Source organism: Mugil cephalus, chromosome 2 (genome assembly GCF_022458985.1).
Source record: "Mugil cephalus isolate CIBA_MC_2020 chromosome 2, CIBA_Mcephalus_1.1, whole genome shotgun sequence".
In the NCBI taxonomy this organism is placed as follows: domain Eukaryota; kingdom Metazoa; phylum Chordata; class Actinopteri; order Mugiliformes; family Mugilidae; genus Mugil; species Mugil cephalus.
The window spans coordinates 24,971,947-24,989,400 of NC_061771.1; the positions used below are offsets into that span (position 1 = coordinate 24,971,947).

At 40.8% G+C, this 17,454-nt stretch overlaps 1 protein-coding gene across 15 annotated transcripts in view; it reads left to right on the plus strand.

The window, feature by feature from the left end:
- The window catches only part of cacna1ab (calcium channel, voltage-dependent, P/Q type, alpha 1A subunit, b), a 135,307-nt gene that overhangs the window by 52,670 nt on the left and 65,183 nt on the right, over nucleotides 1-17,454 (plus strand). For all 15 annotated transcript variants that reach the window (XM_047577325.1, XM_047577317.1, XM_047577321.1 and 12 more), the window contains exons 4-18: nucleotides 2,333-2,424; nucleotides 2,746-2,898; nucleotides 3,091-3,278; nucleotides 6,206-6,309; nucleotides 6,430-6,545; nucleotides 6,664-6,708; nucleotides 6,959-7,051; nucleotides 8,724-8,918; nucleotides 11,331-11,443; nucleotides 12,747-12,859; nucleotides 14,292-14,423; nucleotides 14,742-14,814; nucleotides 15,579-15,699; nucleotides 15,915-15,982; nucleotides 17,070-17,176. In XM_047577325.1, coding sequence (XP_047433281.1) covers nucleotides 2,333-2,424; nucleotides 2,746-2,898; nucleotides 3,091-3,278; nucleotides 6,206-6,309; nucleotides 6,430-6,545; nucleotides 6,664-6,708; nucleotides 6,959-7,051; nucleotides 8,724-8,918; nucleotides 11,331-11,443; nucleotides 12,747-12,859; nucleotides 14,292-14,423; nucleotides 14,742-14,814; nucleotides 15,579-15,699; nucleotides 15,915-15,982; nucleotides 17,070-17,176 — 1,713 coding nt within the window. The remainder of the gene's footprint in view (nucleotides 1-2,332; nucleotides 2,425-2,745; nucleotides 2,899-3,090; nucleotides 3,279-6,205; nucleotides 6,310-6,429; nucleotides 6,546-6,663; nucleotides 6,709-6,958; nucleotides 7,052-8,723; nucleotides 8,919-11,330; nucleotides 11,444-12,746; nucleotides 12,860-14,291; nucleotides 14,424-14,741; nucleotides 14,815-15,578; nucleotides 15,700-15,914; nucleotides 15,983-17,069; nucleotides 17,177-17,454) is intronic.

The following is a 17,454-nucleotide window of genomic DNA, read 5'->3' on the forward strand; positions in this document are numbered from 1 at the left end:
GACGTGTCGAGTCAAGGCCTGAATGACAAAAAATAAAAAATAAAATGGTGCGGGCTACTGGCATTGAAGCTACACGGATCAGCCACAACATTAAAACCACTGACAGGAGAGGTAAATAGCATCAAATTGTTGGACCTGGCACAGGACTCTCTAAGAAGGCCCATGTCCATTCTCTGATGTGTCACCTCAACCGATGGGACCCAAAAGCCTCCACTAACAACATTCTGTTACCAGACACCATGTGACACCATCAGAAGGCCCATGTCCCTCTCTGATGAGGAGGCACAAGTATAATATTAGGAAGGTGGTCATAATGTTATGTCTGATCGGTGTAGACTGTAGACACCTTAAGTTTAGCCCACATTCTTGGGCAGTTCCCGACTTTTCTAACAATCCTCCATGCCCCTCCACCCCACTCCTCCTCCTCCTCCTCCTCCTCCTCCTTCCCTGATCACCACCCCCTCATCACGGTCGCTACTCCCTCTACTGGCCACGTACCTCGGTGCACCGTGGGCCGGTTCAGCCGTTGCCAGGGGTGACTGCAAACCCGGTGGTTTGGGTTTGTCTTCACAGAGGCTGGCGGCTGCCCTCTTCGCACAGACCAACGTCGAAGCTCCCCAAGTTCCGGCCTCGGAGCAGATGCAATGACGTGGAACAAAAACAAACAGGCGGAGAATAAATGACAGGGGTGGAAAAGTCAGGAGTTCAGATTCAAGATATTGGAACAGACCCTTCATTTACTCATTCGTGCATAAAACCCTGCACTCTGAAACAGAAAATCTACCTGAGGCTTAAATTGTAGGGAAGCAGCAGCAGTTGGTGCAAGAAAGATAAAAAATGGACTAAAAATAGAACCACATTAGACGTGTTAAATCATGAAAAAGAACAAAGTTCATGATAAAAGTACAGAAAGTGCAAGTAGCTGTAAAAAGAAAAAAAAAAGATACACGTTTAAAATGTAATACGGCTTTGAAGTGTAAAATGTGCCCGTGTCTCTTAATATATATGTAAAATATCAGTCTTGCAGTTTTAGTTCCATCCCCGTTGTGTGTTCTCATTTACACTGAGACCAGGTCAGACCCGAGGCAGCTTGCTTTGTTTTTCTGCTGAGGTCCGGCCTTCTTTAGATCCGCAGCACGGCCCTTTTTGCCGTGGCAGTTAAAAAGCCATTGAGGGAATGAGGGGTTTGGCTGCTGGTACCATATCTGTTAATAAATGACCTCTTACTGGAATTAGCAACACAACCTGGAGAGACAGAAAGACAGTGACAGAGAGTGAGATGTGAGGAGGAGGAGGAGGAGGAGGGGGAGGGGGTGGGGGGGCCGACTGAGGAAAAAGGGAGTAACTTTTTGAACCTCTGTAACCTCCTGAGACCCGGTGTCCTCATATGTGGACATTATGTTTTAGGTTTGTTGCATCTTTTTCTGCTCCATTTAGACCTGTTGTCCTCACAATGAGACACTTTTGTCTTCCATGCACTGGTAGCTAAGGGTGAATGCACTTGGTTTTTTAAGCTTATTAACTTTTCTAGTTTGATGTGACATAAGAATTGAGAAGAATAAGAAGATAAGATAAAAATTTGATGTGACATAAGAACAAATTCACAAGTACTCATTTGAGGACATTGGGATTTCATTTTCATTTCCAATTCTGAATCACACACTGGTGACTTAAATTGTAAATCCACATATTTTTATTTTTTTTTCAAAAACTACTTCCATTTCAAAGATGATGAAATACCCGAAACTGTTATATATCCTCATCATCAGATACCTGATAGCTCCATGCTCCTCCCCTCCGCTCTGGCATCTCTCCGCCTCCTCAGAGCATCCCCTCTCTCCTTTCTACGCCCCCACACTCCTCCCTCCCTCCCTCCCTCCCGTTGGACAGACCCTGCCTTCCGCCTCCGCACAAGACAGAGCGTGGAATTTTCCAACCTGTCTCTGGCTGTCTTCGATCCAGAGCATTGCACACACACACACACACACAAATGTGCACACATGCACAGAAGATCTGCACATGAGAGACACACACAACGCTGAACCTGAGTCGAATGTGGCCAACGTGTTATAAAGCATATTGCATTAGTGATTCACAAATTAAGTTCTTATTTTATGTTAATTCTTTCTTTTCTTTTTTTCCCCCTTATCATCTTTGTTATTTCTTTGTCTATCGGTACATTTTATTTTCCAGGTGTAAAATCTAATCTGTGAGATTGAAGCAGAGCAATAACTAAAGGCTTCAAAGGCGACCGTATTAACCAGACTATTTGAAGGAAGTTAGACATAACCCTGTCAAACTGATGCCATTCTGTGTTTCTCTATTTCTGCAGTATTTTGTCGTCAGTGGGGTCTCAGCTCGATCTGAGGACGCTACGAGCCGTCAGAGTGCTGCGACCGCTAAAACTTGTGTCTGGAATTCCGAGTAAGTCATGTTTTTTTGTGATGTGATGAACATTTTGTCACGTATCACTAGGCTTTTAAATTTGTTCTACATTCAGCTGCAACCAAAACTTAAAGGAATGTCATTTTGTCGACATTGCCACTTGCCAAACATGAAGAAACAGTAATGTTTTTTAATGATTTTTCCAAGTCCAATACTAAACTTGAAAAACCAAACAGTACACGGACCATTTGCAGTCAGCAGCCTCACTGGTGTACATTTAGACGCCAGTCTGCATGGTGTGTTTCCACTTAAAGAAAAACATTCCTCCTCTGAGTGTGTGTTTTGCACTGTGTCCTCCAGGCCTGCAGGTGGTGCTCAAGTCCATTATGAAGGCTATGATCCCCCTGCTGCAGATTGGCCTGCTGCTGTTCGTGGCCATCCTCATGTTTGCCATCATCGGCCTGGAGTTCTACATGGGAAAGTTCCACACCACCTGCTATGATGAAGTCACACGTAAGAGTGAAAACGAGGAAAAGTGGCAAAAGCACAAATACTGTGAAAAGATTAGTAATGGCTGAATTTCTTTTAGCTGCTAGTATGTCACAATGGAATGCAGCCATTATTAAAATCCACATAGTCAAGGTGTCGATCTTGGAGTTTTTGTTTGTGTTGTTTCAGTCTTTTTTTCTGTCTTGGTCTCATCAGAGGAAATTGTGGACGAACTGCCGTGTGGCACAGAGCTGCCGTCCCGGTTGTGTCCCAATGGCACGGTGTGTAAAGGCGGTTGGATTGGACCCAACTACGGCATCACCCAGTTTGACAACATCCTGTTCGCCGTGCTCACCGTGTTCCAGTGCATCACCATGGAGGGATGGACGGACATGCTGTACTATGTAGGTTTTTTTTCTCGCTTTTACGACAATATCAAGTAACCTGACCTGTTCCTCCTGTGTCTTCACTGTCTTATATTAATAGTAGAAATCATTAGTTTCACACAGAAATTAACATATATTATGAACTCTTACCAGTGATGTGTGTCTGTCAATTCAGAGAGCCCAGATTTGTTTTAAGGAAGCCCAATAAATCAATAAAATTTGGATGCAACTAAATAGTGCAGACTGCAGTGCATTAGTGTGACCAGGCATAACATTATGACCACCTTCCTAATATTGTGCCTCCAAAACAGTTGTGAATTGACATGGGTTTTCTGGGGGTGTCCTGTCGTGTTTGGCAACATTATGTTGTTAGGACCTTTGGGTCCTATGTATCGTCCCACAGATACATCATCCTGCTGGGGATGGCTGCTGCCACCAATGAGTGTCATTGTTATGGGGTAAGGGTGCCTCGTCTGGTTTAGGCGGGTGCTACATGTGTAAGTGACATCAACACGAATTCTGGGTCCACAAGTTTCCCAGCAGAAAATTGAACTGTCACAAGATGGTCCGTGTTATTTACGTCTCCTGTCGGTGGTCGTAATGTTGTGGCGGGATCTGTTAATATCGGTCGTTTATTGCATGGTTCCTATCACAGGCTTGGTCGGGTGGGAGTGGAGGTTGGAGTTTGGCTTCATTTATCTCGATGACGCATAAAGAGATTAAAGATTTAATTCAGAAAAATCATTAATTCGTCCAAACGCCGTTTTCCATCCTCTTCATCATTATCTGTGCTACTTCCTTTTATCCTTCTTCTCATCTGTCCTTTCAGAGTCGCTTCTCTTCCCTCTCCGCCTCCTTCTCTTCTGCTCTCTATTCTGGTCCGTCCTGCTCTATATTTAACACCTTTTCTGATGGATGAAGGCTGACTTCCACACTCGCGCAGACAGTCAGGAGGAAACCAATGAAAGTTTAATAGAGAATGGGCAGCTTGCATTGTACCACACAGTACGAAACCTGAATATAAGCCCACAGCATTCCAGCAGCAGTAATCATCAGCAGGGAGTTTTGTTAAAGCGGGTCATGGAAGCATCATATTGTCCGGTAACCTGATTCTGCTGATTGTCAGCTGAGTTTGTTTATAGAAAAGGGAAATGACAAAGTGTCAGACTATTTTGTTGCCTCCTAGCCAGACACCTCAGTGCAATCGATGTCTGCCAAAGCAGGAGTGGCTGTAACGTAACACCACACGTGACTCGTGTCTTCGTGTCTTCATGTTTCTGAGTGCGAGCGCGCAGTTTTAGCATCCAGGTCAGGCTTTAAGTTGAGGAAGTGTGTCGCATCTAAACCTGCATGATACATCGATCTGCCAGAACCTTAAAACCGCTGACAGATTTAGTGAAGAACATCGACAATCTTGGGAAAAATTCAGTGTTCTGCTGGGAAACGTTTGGACCTGGCATTCATTTGTGTGTTACTTAGACCCACTTAGACCGCACACCTCAACCAGACCAGATGATCCACTAAGACCCATCCCCTCAACCCATGGTATCAAAAGGCCCCCCCACTATCAACATCCCGTTTCCTGACACCACAAGACACCTTCAGAAGGCCCATGTCCAGTCTCTTGATTAGTCACAACTGTTCTGGACGCTCACAATATTAGGAAGTTAGTCCTAATGTTATGCCTGATCGGTGTAAACATGCTGTTCGTTTGACTAACAAACAAAGTGGTTCAATTAACCTCCTGAGACCTGAGCTTTCGTTTGGTATGCATTTTTAATTTCTCCATTTCACTTTATTTTAGATTAGTAGGACCTAAGAACTTTAAAAACTAAGCATTGTCTTTGAACGCAAGGTAGTTTTTGGAAAAAAAAGTCACCAATAAGTAACAAAATATGTTCATGTCTGAACATGGCTGTGCAAAAGCAGAATTGCAAATAATGATGTCCCAATGTCCTAAATTGAATACCTGCTAATTAGTGACGTTATAGAATGTTACTGTTGGCTTTGCCTGTAATATCAAAAAAAAAAATAAAAAGAACTCTAACCTGTAAAATTTGATGAGCTTTTGCACATTTTTTGCGCTTTTGCTATGTGATCGGCTACAGATTGAATCCGCTGAAATGGTTGCTGTCATGTTTTTACACCAACTAGTGTCTAGTTATGAAGATAAAAGTTTAAATGAAGCAGGATAAGCTGTCACACGCCTAAAACTTAATGTCCCCATATGAGGACATGGAATTAATATTGCATATCCAAATCATAGTGCACAAAATGCAACACCTAAAACTCCGGCTACCTAAAATGAGTAATATTCAACTTTCATTTCGAGGACCGTTTCACTCTTAAATGTTTAAATTAGCAGGTTCTCACCTCGTCTATTGTATAAATCGTTATGAATATTTAGGTTTTATCATTCAATTGGCAATGAAACTCATGAAGAAGGACTCTGCAACTACAAGAGTCGTTGGTCAGACCCCGAGGGTGTGTTTTAGTGAGTAAACAAGACTCGAGCTGTAACATGAACCTTCACAGGGTAAGTGAAGTTCAAGATACCAGAGGTCAAGGGAATTATTTTGAGAAAAAGGTCAGTGAGGCTGGATTAGAAGGAGAAAGGAGCGTAAAATATTAGTAGTATGGAGTCTTGACTTGATACGTCATCAGTTTCAATGTAAAAATACTGCATTTGTTCCTTGAGGGACAGTTCAAGGCAAACTGTTAAAGAAGAAGAAATCTTAAACAGATGGTGGAGAAGACTGAGTGCAGAAACCAGCGAGGGCCAAATCCACAAATGTTTAACCACAGCCACAAGTCACAGAAGTCACTCTTTCTGCTGTCAAGCAAACGTCCCAAGTGGCTGTTTACCTCCATTAGTCCATCAGTCTTTTTTATATATTGCATGAGTAGCTATAACATATCTCTCTGTCTCTGTTGTTCTCTTGCAGAGTAATGATGTGGAAGGCAGCGCCTGGAACTGGATGTACTACATCCCTCTCATCATCATCGGCTCTTTCTTCATGCTCAACCTGGTGCTGGGTGTACTCTCAGGGTATGTTCTTCTTCTTCTTCTCCATTTCCCTTCCTCTTCCCATACACTCGCCCGTTTGATGTGATCAAAATAAGCCGAGTGGAAAGACAAATGAAAAAAATATCCCCCACCCACCCGCAGTGAATTTGCCAAAGAGAGAGAGCGAGTGGAGAACAGGAGTGAGTTCCTCAAGCTGAGGCGACAGCAGCAGATTGAGAGAGAGCTCAACGGATACCTGGAGTGGATCTGCAAAGCAGGTCAGTGCACACCGACAAACCCACTCTGACACAAGCTGCTCCACTTCCTGTATAGACATGTGGAAAATGTGACTAAATCCTGACAAAGGAGGCTAACGTCTTCTTATCATTGTCACAGAAGAGGTGATTCTGGCGGAGGACGACGTCACTGGGAAATTTGATGGTAACTGAACCACTTTGTGTATTTCTTTATTGCATATATGGTGACACTTATACAGAAGAGAGCTAAAGAATAACAGTGTTTTTACAGTGGCAGTGAATTAGATTTTTCAAGTATCCTTCCCGATTTCTGAATTGCTCTTTTAAATGTGTAAACGTGGGTTCTTAGAGCAGTACACTCACTAGTGTCAGACTCAGTGGGTGACACAACGACATTTGGCAGATGAAGACATAATCCCTTCTTCCCTCTCTAGGTACGAGGCGAAGGCCGACCATCAAAACCAAAAACAACAAGACGGAGCTGCTGAATCCTGAGGAGGGAGAGGACAACATGGGTGATGCAGTAGGTAAGAAAAACAAAAGGGTCTCAATTTGTCGACGTTGCTATGGTGACAGTGCAAACCCTATGCAGACCTTAAAGTAGGTTTGGGCGGTATGACCAGAAATGTAAATGATGGTATTTTTTTTTTTTTTAATGCATTATCACGTGTTCACAACATTTTTCTACTGGTTGAGAGAATAATCCCACACTAGTGGTAAAACAGGTTTGCCTGCTGATGTGGAAATCTGGTGATATTTACAGAGAAGAGCAGAGATTTAAAAAAAAGAAGAACAATTAACTGTTACCAAGATGAAATATAGGAACTGGGACAATCATGGTTTCATTTATTTGTTCATATTTAAACATATTTAAACTGCTATGTCTGTAATGTCAATAGATGGCTACTGTAATAACTGTAGTCTGCGCGCAACATTTTTTTCTCATTCAACACTGGGGACATTTTCGGGACAGCTTTGCTCAGGGGACAGGTCATCCAAAACATGGACTGTCCCCAGAAATCGAGGATGTCTGATCACCCTAAAAAACCCAAACAACGGACACGGCACAAGTCTTGTCTTCTGCAGCTTCATTTTCCGTACCTTTTCATCTTCACCACGTCTCGCAGATGACGCAGTTGCACCATGCGTATTTTGAAGCTCTACACTGAAAATGATCTGAAACAGTGAAACAGTGTCTCGCGGCGAAGAATTCCAAACATATATCAAAAACTTATATCATAATGGAGAAAAAAAAACACCCATATTCGGTATGAACTGGTATACTGTCCAGCCCTACCTTAAAGTCGTAGCCTTACATGCACCTTCTATAACTACCTTTTGCAGCAATAGCTATGATTGGTCTGCTTGCTAGCGGGTTTCCACTTTAGTGTTTACAGCTGCTTCTCCATTTACGCAATTTTCCAGTTGATTGTTTTAGATCAGGGAAGGTCAACTGAGGAAGTTCAGAGATACAAATGTATGACTTGTCTACGGCAAAATTTCGGTGAAAGTTTCAGTCGCCATTGTTGCAGGAGGTAGATACGAAAATTAACCCGGCTGGCAGAAAAGACAGCTGCGACCAAGGGTTTGGGTGGCGTTTTAACGGAGTGTGCAAGTACAAATGTCTCACACTTGCATAGGTGACGCGTAGGTTACGCTGCAGTACTTTCAATGAGTCTTAAAGACAAACATTAAGAAGTTTATTTTCCAGAAATCTGCGCCAAAGATGCATGGTCTTTTATGTCCAAAAAGCCGTTGTAGTTTAATTGTAAATCTTATCAGAATATGAGTCTGGATTTCAAATGACCTCTGCATGCCGGTGGATAGTCCTACAAAAAATCACAGCCAATGTGTCGTAAACAAGCTCAGCTCCACAGAGCCCAGATGACTTGTGTGACTAGGTCGCTGTTACTCTTCTATCCATCAGTGCCTGAAGTCTCGCCCAATGGATTTGATTGGCCGAGACAATTTTTTGCAGTAGCGTAATCAGGCCCCGACAGAGTTACCCCAGAACGACCTTTCCCCCACAGATATTTTGTGAGTTGTCGAAGTCAGGCTGACGTCCAGGATACAACACTGGCCCAGTTATAAGAAAAAATAAAACGTTGACACAGATCCTCATATTGACTCGCAGCTCATCCGGAAAAAAAAGTTACATTCCCTTCACATTTTCTGAATTATCTCCCTCTTTCCCTTCAGGTTTTGCACGCTCCAGCATAAAGAACGGCAAGGATGGCAATTACAATAAGACAGAGCGACGGCTTCGGTTCTTTATCCGCAAGATCGTGAAGACGCAGGCTTTCTACTGGACCGTGCTGTGCCTGGTGGGCCTCAACACCATCTGCGTGGCCGCGGTGCATTACAACCAGCCTGAGCTGCTCTCCGACTTCCTCTGTGAGTAAACACACCGAATACACACAAGTACCCCAACCACGCTCCAATATACCATCAGCTGATCCGGGAGCAATTTACGACCACAGGGGCCTCGCTTCCATTTATTTAGTTTGAGTTGTAGTTCCGGGCCCCCAAACAGTTTCTGATGGGTCAAACACAATCCTTAACAGCAAGATGACTGCAGAGAAGGACTCTGCCATCAATATTCGGACCGTGGGTAGGAATTTAAATTTGCCGACAATCATAACCAGATCCCGACAAGTCGCAAAAAACAGGTGTTTATGCAGGTAGTTTTGTGGGACTGAAGGCAAATAAGACTTTCCCTACTGGATACCTATTTTACCAGTGTAATAGAACACTTCTCATTTTATTGTGTGAAGGTTCTTAGTCATCCAGGTCATGGTGCATCCAAAAATGCTGAAGAAAATCAACTGGACTTGCAGAGGTTCCTCACGACATTTTGTCCACGTAGCTCCCTTTTTTTTTTTTGGTATTCTCATTTTAATCATGTTAATCCGCTGCCTACTCTCACTTCACCGCAACCTGTATCATCTTTTCTCACTTCAAATCTACTGCTTCCTCCTACACATGCAACATGGGGATCTTTCTCTTTTTAACAGAACCGTGTCGTTTCCATCGTAATAGTTTGGAACGCACACGTTAGATTCAAGTTATACACACAGTGTACACTATTCTGATTACAAGGATTAGTACAAATAGTAGTAGTAGAGGTTTAATCATCATCAGGCCTATAGGTCCTTTTCGCTGATTAACTATATTACAACTATTAACCCATTAACACCTAAGCTTCAACATGTCCAAGTGATTTTTTTTAACTAATTTTTACCAGACAAATGTCAGAAAATGTCCTATTAGTATGTGCTTTTAGATCCTTGTTTTTCCTTAAATACCCAGTAGTTTCAATATCTGGCAATTATTTAGATAATAAGAATAACTAGTTTTATTGTCATGATCTGGTAAAAAATATGCATACAAGTAAAAGCACAGAGTAGGGCACAAATGACAGAGTGGTGAATAAAAGTGGTATAGAACAGTAAACTGGTCTAATACAGCAGCATTTTAAAGCAGTAAAGTAAAGGAGTGCAGGTGGACTGAGGAATATGTCTGTTCACTGATAAAAATATGGTCCTCCGTCTGCTTAAAAAAAAAAGTAAGGCAACTTTTTGCATAATTTTATTCTGTAGATTAAACAAAAGTAGTCTGTACTTAAAAAAAGTACTCTAAGTTAAAGTAAGCTGACACCATCTGCATCTGCTGACACCATCTGCAAATTGACTTTACTTACAGAATTAATGTTGTACCAACAAAGACTACTTTTTGTTTGATCTACAGGATATAGTGCCAAGAGTTGCCTGACTTTTCTTAAGTAGATGGAGCACCGTATTTTTATCAGTGCATGGCCGACTTACAGATAAAACCCCTTGCCAACGGTGTTAGCTAATGGCTAACCAGTGTTAGCTCTGTAAGCTAACGTTATGTAGAGGTCCAAACAAATTCCTAACATTGGTGTCACATAACAGGTCTTTTGAAGCCACTTGCTATTGTTAATTCCAAATTACATCAAGAGTCTCCAGTTATTTTACTTATTCATTTCTACAACAACATGAAACCTGAAAAACTGCACTAATTTGCTATATCACAAACGTTAACTTTAAAGTCAAGTCTCCCACTTTCTCGCATTTCTTGTTGTGTGGAGCTGGTTGGTTGGGGGGATTTATGTTAAAATTACATACTTTTAGACTGACTTTTTTCCATGTTGGTTATAATGAATCAGAGCGTGATAACCCTCCGGGAGAAAAGCGCAAGTAAAATTAGCGAAACAATGCCACACTGGCAGTAAAGCACAACGTCTCGGCTTTTAGCATCACTACGGTAATCCAAAGTTAACTTGTTTCAGGTCTGATTTGCAAAGAGTTGTAGTTTCAGTGATAAAATACACATTCTTGTTTAGTTCAGCTACATTACACACACGCACACACACACACACACACACACACACACACAGCATACACAAAGCCCTTGGTAAAATCCGCTGGCTGGTGTCCAGTGTCATTAGCATATGAAGCTGTAGTTCCTGATGGAGTCCATTCATCACCACACTGTCATACACCGCTGGGCTCGCACCGCTATTGACTTCCACTCATCTTACTTTCTCTTGCTCTTTCACCCCGTCCTCCGCTTTTGTTTTTCCTCTTGCTTCCATTTCTCACTGTCTTTTTCTCCCTGTGACCTCATGTCGTTTCATTTTCCCGTGTCCACATATTTTCGTCCCTCTATGCTCCCACCTCCTCTTCTCTGACTCTTCTCTCTCCCGTCATCCCCCTTATCTTTTGCCGTTTTTCCTCCTATATCTTGACCTTCCCTCCCTCCTCCCTTCTTTTCTGCCTCCAGTCTATGCAGAGTTTATCTTCCTCGGTTTGTTCATGTCCGAGATGCTGATCAAGATGTATGGTCTGGGCATCCAGCCCTACTTCCACTCCTCATTCAACTGCTTCGACTGTGTGGTGAGTGCACACACACACACGCACATACACATCGGGTTTATTTGACAAACTCAACAGTCCATTTAATCAACAGATTTGAGAAATAGATTTTCCCCATGTCGTCCTATTACAGCAGAACAATGACACAGAACAGATTCAGTAGTGATTTTGTCACAAAAGCACTTTCTACCAACGCTTTAATTTATCACGCTGGAAGTGTTACTTGGACTTACAGGCCTGCTCCTTCATACAGTACATGAAAAAGTAACACCATGCTATACTGAAAAACATAGATTTTTTACATTACCTTAGTGATGAGCTTATTTAGTTTTAAATTAATGGCTGCTCATCACCAAATTAATAGAAAAAGCGAGTATGTATTGCAGAGTGTAGCAGGGCATCCGGACATCATGGATGGCTGGTTACAGGTGGAGCAGAGACTCTTTGTTCTTCAGCACTATAGACCCCTTCATGTCACTGTGACATCACGGCCTTAGCTGGGGGCAAAACAGAGGGAAAATGTCGTCTTTCTGGATTTTTGGTGCCAAAACTGAAAAATCTAAAGCATTAAGTTGATGTTTTATCACATACCAGCCACTGACGGTCATATACAACTTTGGTTTGGCTTTGGCGATTTAAAGAAAAGTTTGGAGTGAGACAATCAATAAAGCGCACCCTTCTTATCAGATAAGATATGTATGTTAGGTGTAAGATATGTGATGCATCATCAGTTTCAGTCAGGATAATGTTATGGATTAGAATAAATTGTAACTGAAATTACATTAAGTTTATAATTATTTCAGGGATTCCTGTAACAGATTAATGCTAATGCTAACGGCTAGTTAACCAAGGTTAGTTGTAAATTTCAGGGGTGTCCAAGCAGACGTTGCATTTGCTACGTTACCCTCCGCAGTGTTTCCACTTACTTCTTGTAATATCTTTTTTAATATAACGCTCACGGTCCCAGGAAATGTGTGTATTAGTATATTCTCTAAAACATGCATTTTCCTTGTCCATTCTTGCCAAAACAGTCCGTTGAAATATAGCAACTGCCGTTTACAAGCTACAGTGTTTGAGATCTTTTGCCTCCAGCTAAGCCCCACCCCTCAAAAAACATCACACTTTTTACAAACTGTGAGGGGGTCTTTCTTAAAAAATATATAATACTGATTCATCAAATAGTCCAACATTTTACCAAGGATCATCATTTTTTTATTTTTATTTTATTATTATTATTTTGTCCTAGTAAATACCTATTAAAATGAATCTGATGACTGCTTTAAGTTTTCATAAGGGTTGACCGTGTTGTGTTGCGTTCATTCAGGTAATTGTGGGCAGTATCTTTGAGGTGGTGTGGGCCACCATAAAACCAGGAACATCCTTCGGGATCAGTGTGTTACGAGCTCTACGACTGCTCCGCATCTTCAAAGTCACAAAGTAAGACTGTCTTTCACACAAACACACACACATGCCTTCTTATGTTTATTATGCACACACTTCCTCTTCGTGAGAGGAGACGGTGCTGAGAACGAGGGCCGTGATGAGAGACTGAGGCTGATATGAAAATAGATTTGAGTGTGTTTTAAACTGAACATTCTTTTCACTGGTGTTACATCTAAACAGTTTTAATGCTTTTCCATTTGTTTGACGCTCTCTTCACAGGAGGTTTTAATTTTTTTTTTGTTTATTTGTACAGATGTTATTTAAGAAGGTATTTAAATTCTCTGCAGAGCCCTCCGGTAATGTAGTTTTATAATAAAGGGATAAAAATAAAAAAAAGTTTAAAGGTCAATTCCCTACATAGTTGTAACAGGGCAATGTATTAGCATCACTGTTAGTCCACTTTATCTTAAAAATATGTTAGAGGAAGGTTCTGTCCAAAAAATAAATGTAAGTAATAGTTGTCCAAACTGCACACCTTCTTTTTTCAGCAAAGATTTTGTTTTTATTCCTTTATCTAAAAAAACATTAAATGGTTTCCAAATATCCTTGTAAAACATCCAATTAGATTTTTCCGCGTGTTTGTTATTCTCTCCATTGAATGCATTGTATTCTGGCTCGAGGCACCTATTGTGGCTGCAGCAGTTTTCTCACACTTAAAACCTTTCATTTGTTTTGTGTGAATAAATATATAGCCTCTTGTTCTCAGTTTGAGTTCTGTTTGATTAAAGTGTAGCAACTGCATCTTGGGTCAGTCGTATATTAATCGAGATACAGTATACTAGCTTACGTGTTTGGACCACAGACTGTATATAAATATGAACAATGCGTCCCCACTTTCTTGCAAACTGACACTATTTTCCTGAGGATACTGGCGGCACCATCTTGCGACTTTGGCGTCAGAGTCTGTGCAGAACAGTCCAAGAGTGGAGTCATGTGGAGCCACAATATCGATGACTCCGTCCACACTTTCGGCAGAGTCACTAGCATTTTCGTTTAATCTGTTCTACCTCCACCAGTTACAAAGAAATGTCGTATTATACACTGTGCTTACTTATTTATTAACTCTCAAGGTCACATCCCCTTTCTATAGCGTCAATTAACTAAAACACTTGGACACTTGACCATGCATCAGTACTATATTAACTACCTGAAATAACAGAAACCATCTTTGAAAAAACATTTATTTTACATGTATTTTAGTTTTTAAATTTGCATCCACTAACATACAGGGGGTGGAGCTTATGACCTGTACTGCAGCCAGACACTAGGGGGAGCTCTACTTGCCTTAGTGTCACTTTTGATGAGTAGTAATAGGGTCCATCTTTATGCAGCGTATGGTTTGGACTAACTTGTGTTAAGTAGGTTTATACTATGACTATATCAGCTGTCTGCTAGTTACTACACATGCTCTCCTCTCACTCCTCAGGTACTGGGCACCTCTTCGAAACTTGGTGGTTTCTCTGTTAAACTCCATGAAGTCTATTGTCAGTTTGCTGTTCCTCCTCTTCCTCTTCATCGTCGTCTTTGCCTTGTTGGGGATGCAGCTATTTGGAGGACAGTCAGTATCAACTCCAACTTAACAAATTTTTAGTTACTTCTTATGTCTATCTAATGGAAAAGGATTAGGTCCAATGGAAAAAAAAAAAGTGTTTTTTTTGTGTTTTTTTGCTTTTTAGTCTGACTTTAATCTCAGAATTCTGTCTTTTTTTTTCTCAGATTCTAAGAAAAAAGTCAGAACTCAAAAAAATAATAATAACAATTTGCTCTAACTACATTTTGTTTTTCAGTGGCCCTAATCCTTATTCGTACACTATCTTGTTGAAATTGTGTAAAAGCCCGTAATAATATATTTCCATTTTCTTTTCTGCCCCTTCAGATTCAACTTTGAAACAGGAACTCCACCAACTAACTTTGACACTTTTGCAGCAGCTATCATGACAGTCTTTCAGGTAGGGAGAAGAGATTTGAAATAAAAGTTATATGAATGGTACTGTGCAAAAAGAGAATTTCCATTGTTACCTTTAGATAAACATCAGACATTAAAAGTTACGTCGTCCAACTGTTACAATGTTTGAGGTTCTTTGCTGAGTACATGGAGCAAAACAAATACCTGGACAAAGACAATGTAATTATCTTCCTACATGCAGAAGGCAGAAGTACCCCTCTGCCATAATATAGATAGAATATATTCAACTGAATGCATTTTTACAGTGTAGAAACATAACATAGCTGTAACAACACTCATACGTACTCACCACAACTGAAGCACTTTACAAGAGTGAAATTTAATGAAGCCCATTGTTCTCATGTCATCATGTTTTTTTTGTTTGTTTGTTTTTTGTTTTTGGTGAGATGACTCTTCTATGCTGACAGCAGTCTCTGTTTCTATGTTCTCTGTACTTGTGTGTTTTTTGAGTTGGAAAGACAGCAGCTTTTGTGCTGCTCTGTTGTCTCTGAGTGAGTCTTAACTAAAACGGCTCCACTTGCAACGGGCAGAGTGATGAGCAAAAAATAAAATAAATGATTGAACTCATTTTCAATTTGATGTTAAGCCATCTTAGGAATATGCGTCGTCTCAAACAGTGAATCATACCTGGAACCGTTCGAGATGGTTTTGTTCCCCCTTTTGTTTTTTTATTATTGTTGTTATTATTTTAAATGATGCATAAATGTTCCATACGGGTTAAAACTGAGCCTCCCTTTCTCTCTGTAGATCCTGACGGGAGAAGACTGGAACATGGTGATGTACGATGGCATTGCGTCCCAGGGAGGAGTGAACGACAAGGGGATGGTCTTCTCCATCTTCTTCATTGTACTCACACTCTTCGGCAACTGTATCCTGCTTTCACTTTTACATATGCTCAAAATATAACACGTGCATGTATGTAAACGTACCGATTCGACTCCTTTTCTCATGTGCAAGGATGTCTTGTCTGCAGCACATCTCTTTCTTTGTTATCCTCTCCACTCTATTCTTTCCCGACAAACCATAAGCTTTTTCTCTGGCTTTCTCTGCATCAATATTTCTCCCTAATTCCTGCGACCACAGACACTCTGCTGAACGTCTTCTTGGCCATCGCTGTCGACAATCTGGCCAACGCCCAGGAGCTTACCAAGGTACAGGATTACTCCACAAGAAGACGGTTGCATTTGTTGTTGTGAAGCTGCACCAATTATTTTTTAAATTATAAATAAAATTGAATTGATATTAAGCGTCAAATGGCTTTGTGTAAGCCGGGGATCTTCATCGTGTTTTTGGACCTCCACGCTGATGGAGAGCTCTATATCAAACTCAGCCGAGTGTTATTTATAAATATACATTATATTATTATCATTTTGCATTCAATATTAAGCTGTTCAAATAATACATGTGCAAATTTCAAACATGTGCAACAGTAGGGTGGCTGTGCAACTGCCATAAACATACATACCTTTATCTTTAAACATAGCTAAATGTAGTAGGGATCAAAACATTTTGGCCTCAGTTGGTTGATGAGACCGAGCTGCACTCTTAGCTTCTCTGCAGTGTGCATTAGGATTTCACTCGGGGACTGAATAGGTTCTCAGGGAAAATTTAAAAAAAATTATCTGAAAAATGTCCCTGTTGAAGACCTATGCCCTAGTGACCCCTAGAGGATATACGTTATAAATATATATATATATATATAAAAAAAATGTCCAATCAACCAAAGAATTTGCTGCAGGTAGTGCAAATTCTTTGGTTGATTGGACATTTTTTATACATTTTTTTAAATAAATTTCCCCCCACAAATTTAAATTTCTTGAAATACACATTAACAAGAATCTAACATACTTTAGTATATTAATATTTAGCTATGGTTAAAGCTAAAACTGTCAAGAATATGTAGGGGCGATAAAGACGAGGCTTCTGTGTACAGGGGGCTTAGATTCAGATTAAAAAAATAAAAAATAAATATAAGTACTTGAACCTGTGTATTTTGATAGTTAACCATTGAATGCAAAATGATAATAATAATAATGTATATTTATAAATAGCACTAGTTTAATACAGAACACATATAATAGGTAGGGGGTCCCTACTTAATCTCTCAAATCAGTTTGGGGGTCCTTGATCTGAAAAACATTAAAGACCTCTAGTGTAAGGTATAAAAGTTTCCCACAGAGAAACCGCATCCTAAGCCAGATGTTAAACATTTAATCTAAGAGTTTTATTCTCCAACAGGACGAGGAGGAACAGGAGGAGGCAGCCAATCAGAAGACAGCGATGCAGAAGGCTAAGGAGGTCGCAGAGGTCAGCCCGCTGTCTGCTGCAAACCTGTCCATTGCTGCGTGAGTACAAACACTGACATGCACACTCGCGCAAAATTGCTTCCTCACATCTTCACACACATACCTTAATCACCCTTTCAGTAAAGCCGCGTACACATATCCTATTCACTCTTGTTTTTCTCTCAAAGCTGTCTTTCCTAACATTTATGATTGGCAGGCATTCTTGTACACACACACACACACACACAGACATACACACACCGTGGCGCTCTGCCTGTTCCCGTCCTCTAAAACATGATTAAGCGATTGTTCTGAGAGTGAAAGGAACAGATTCGGGG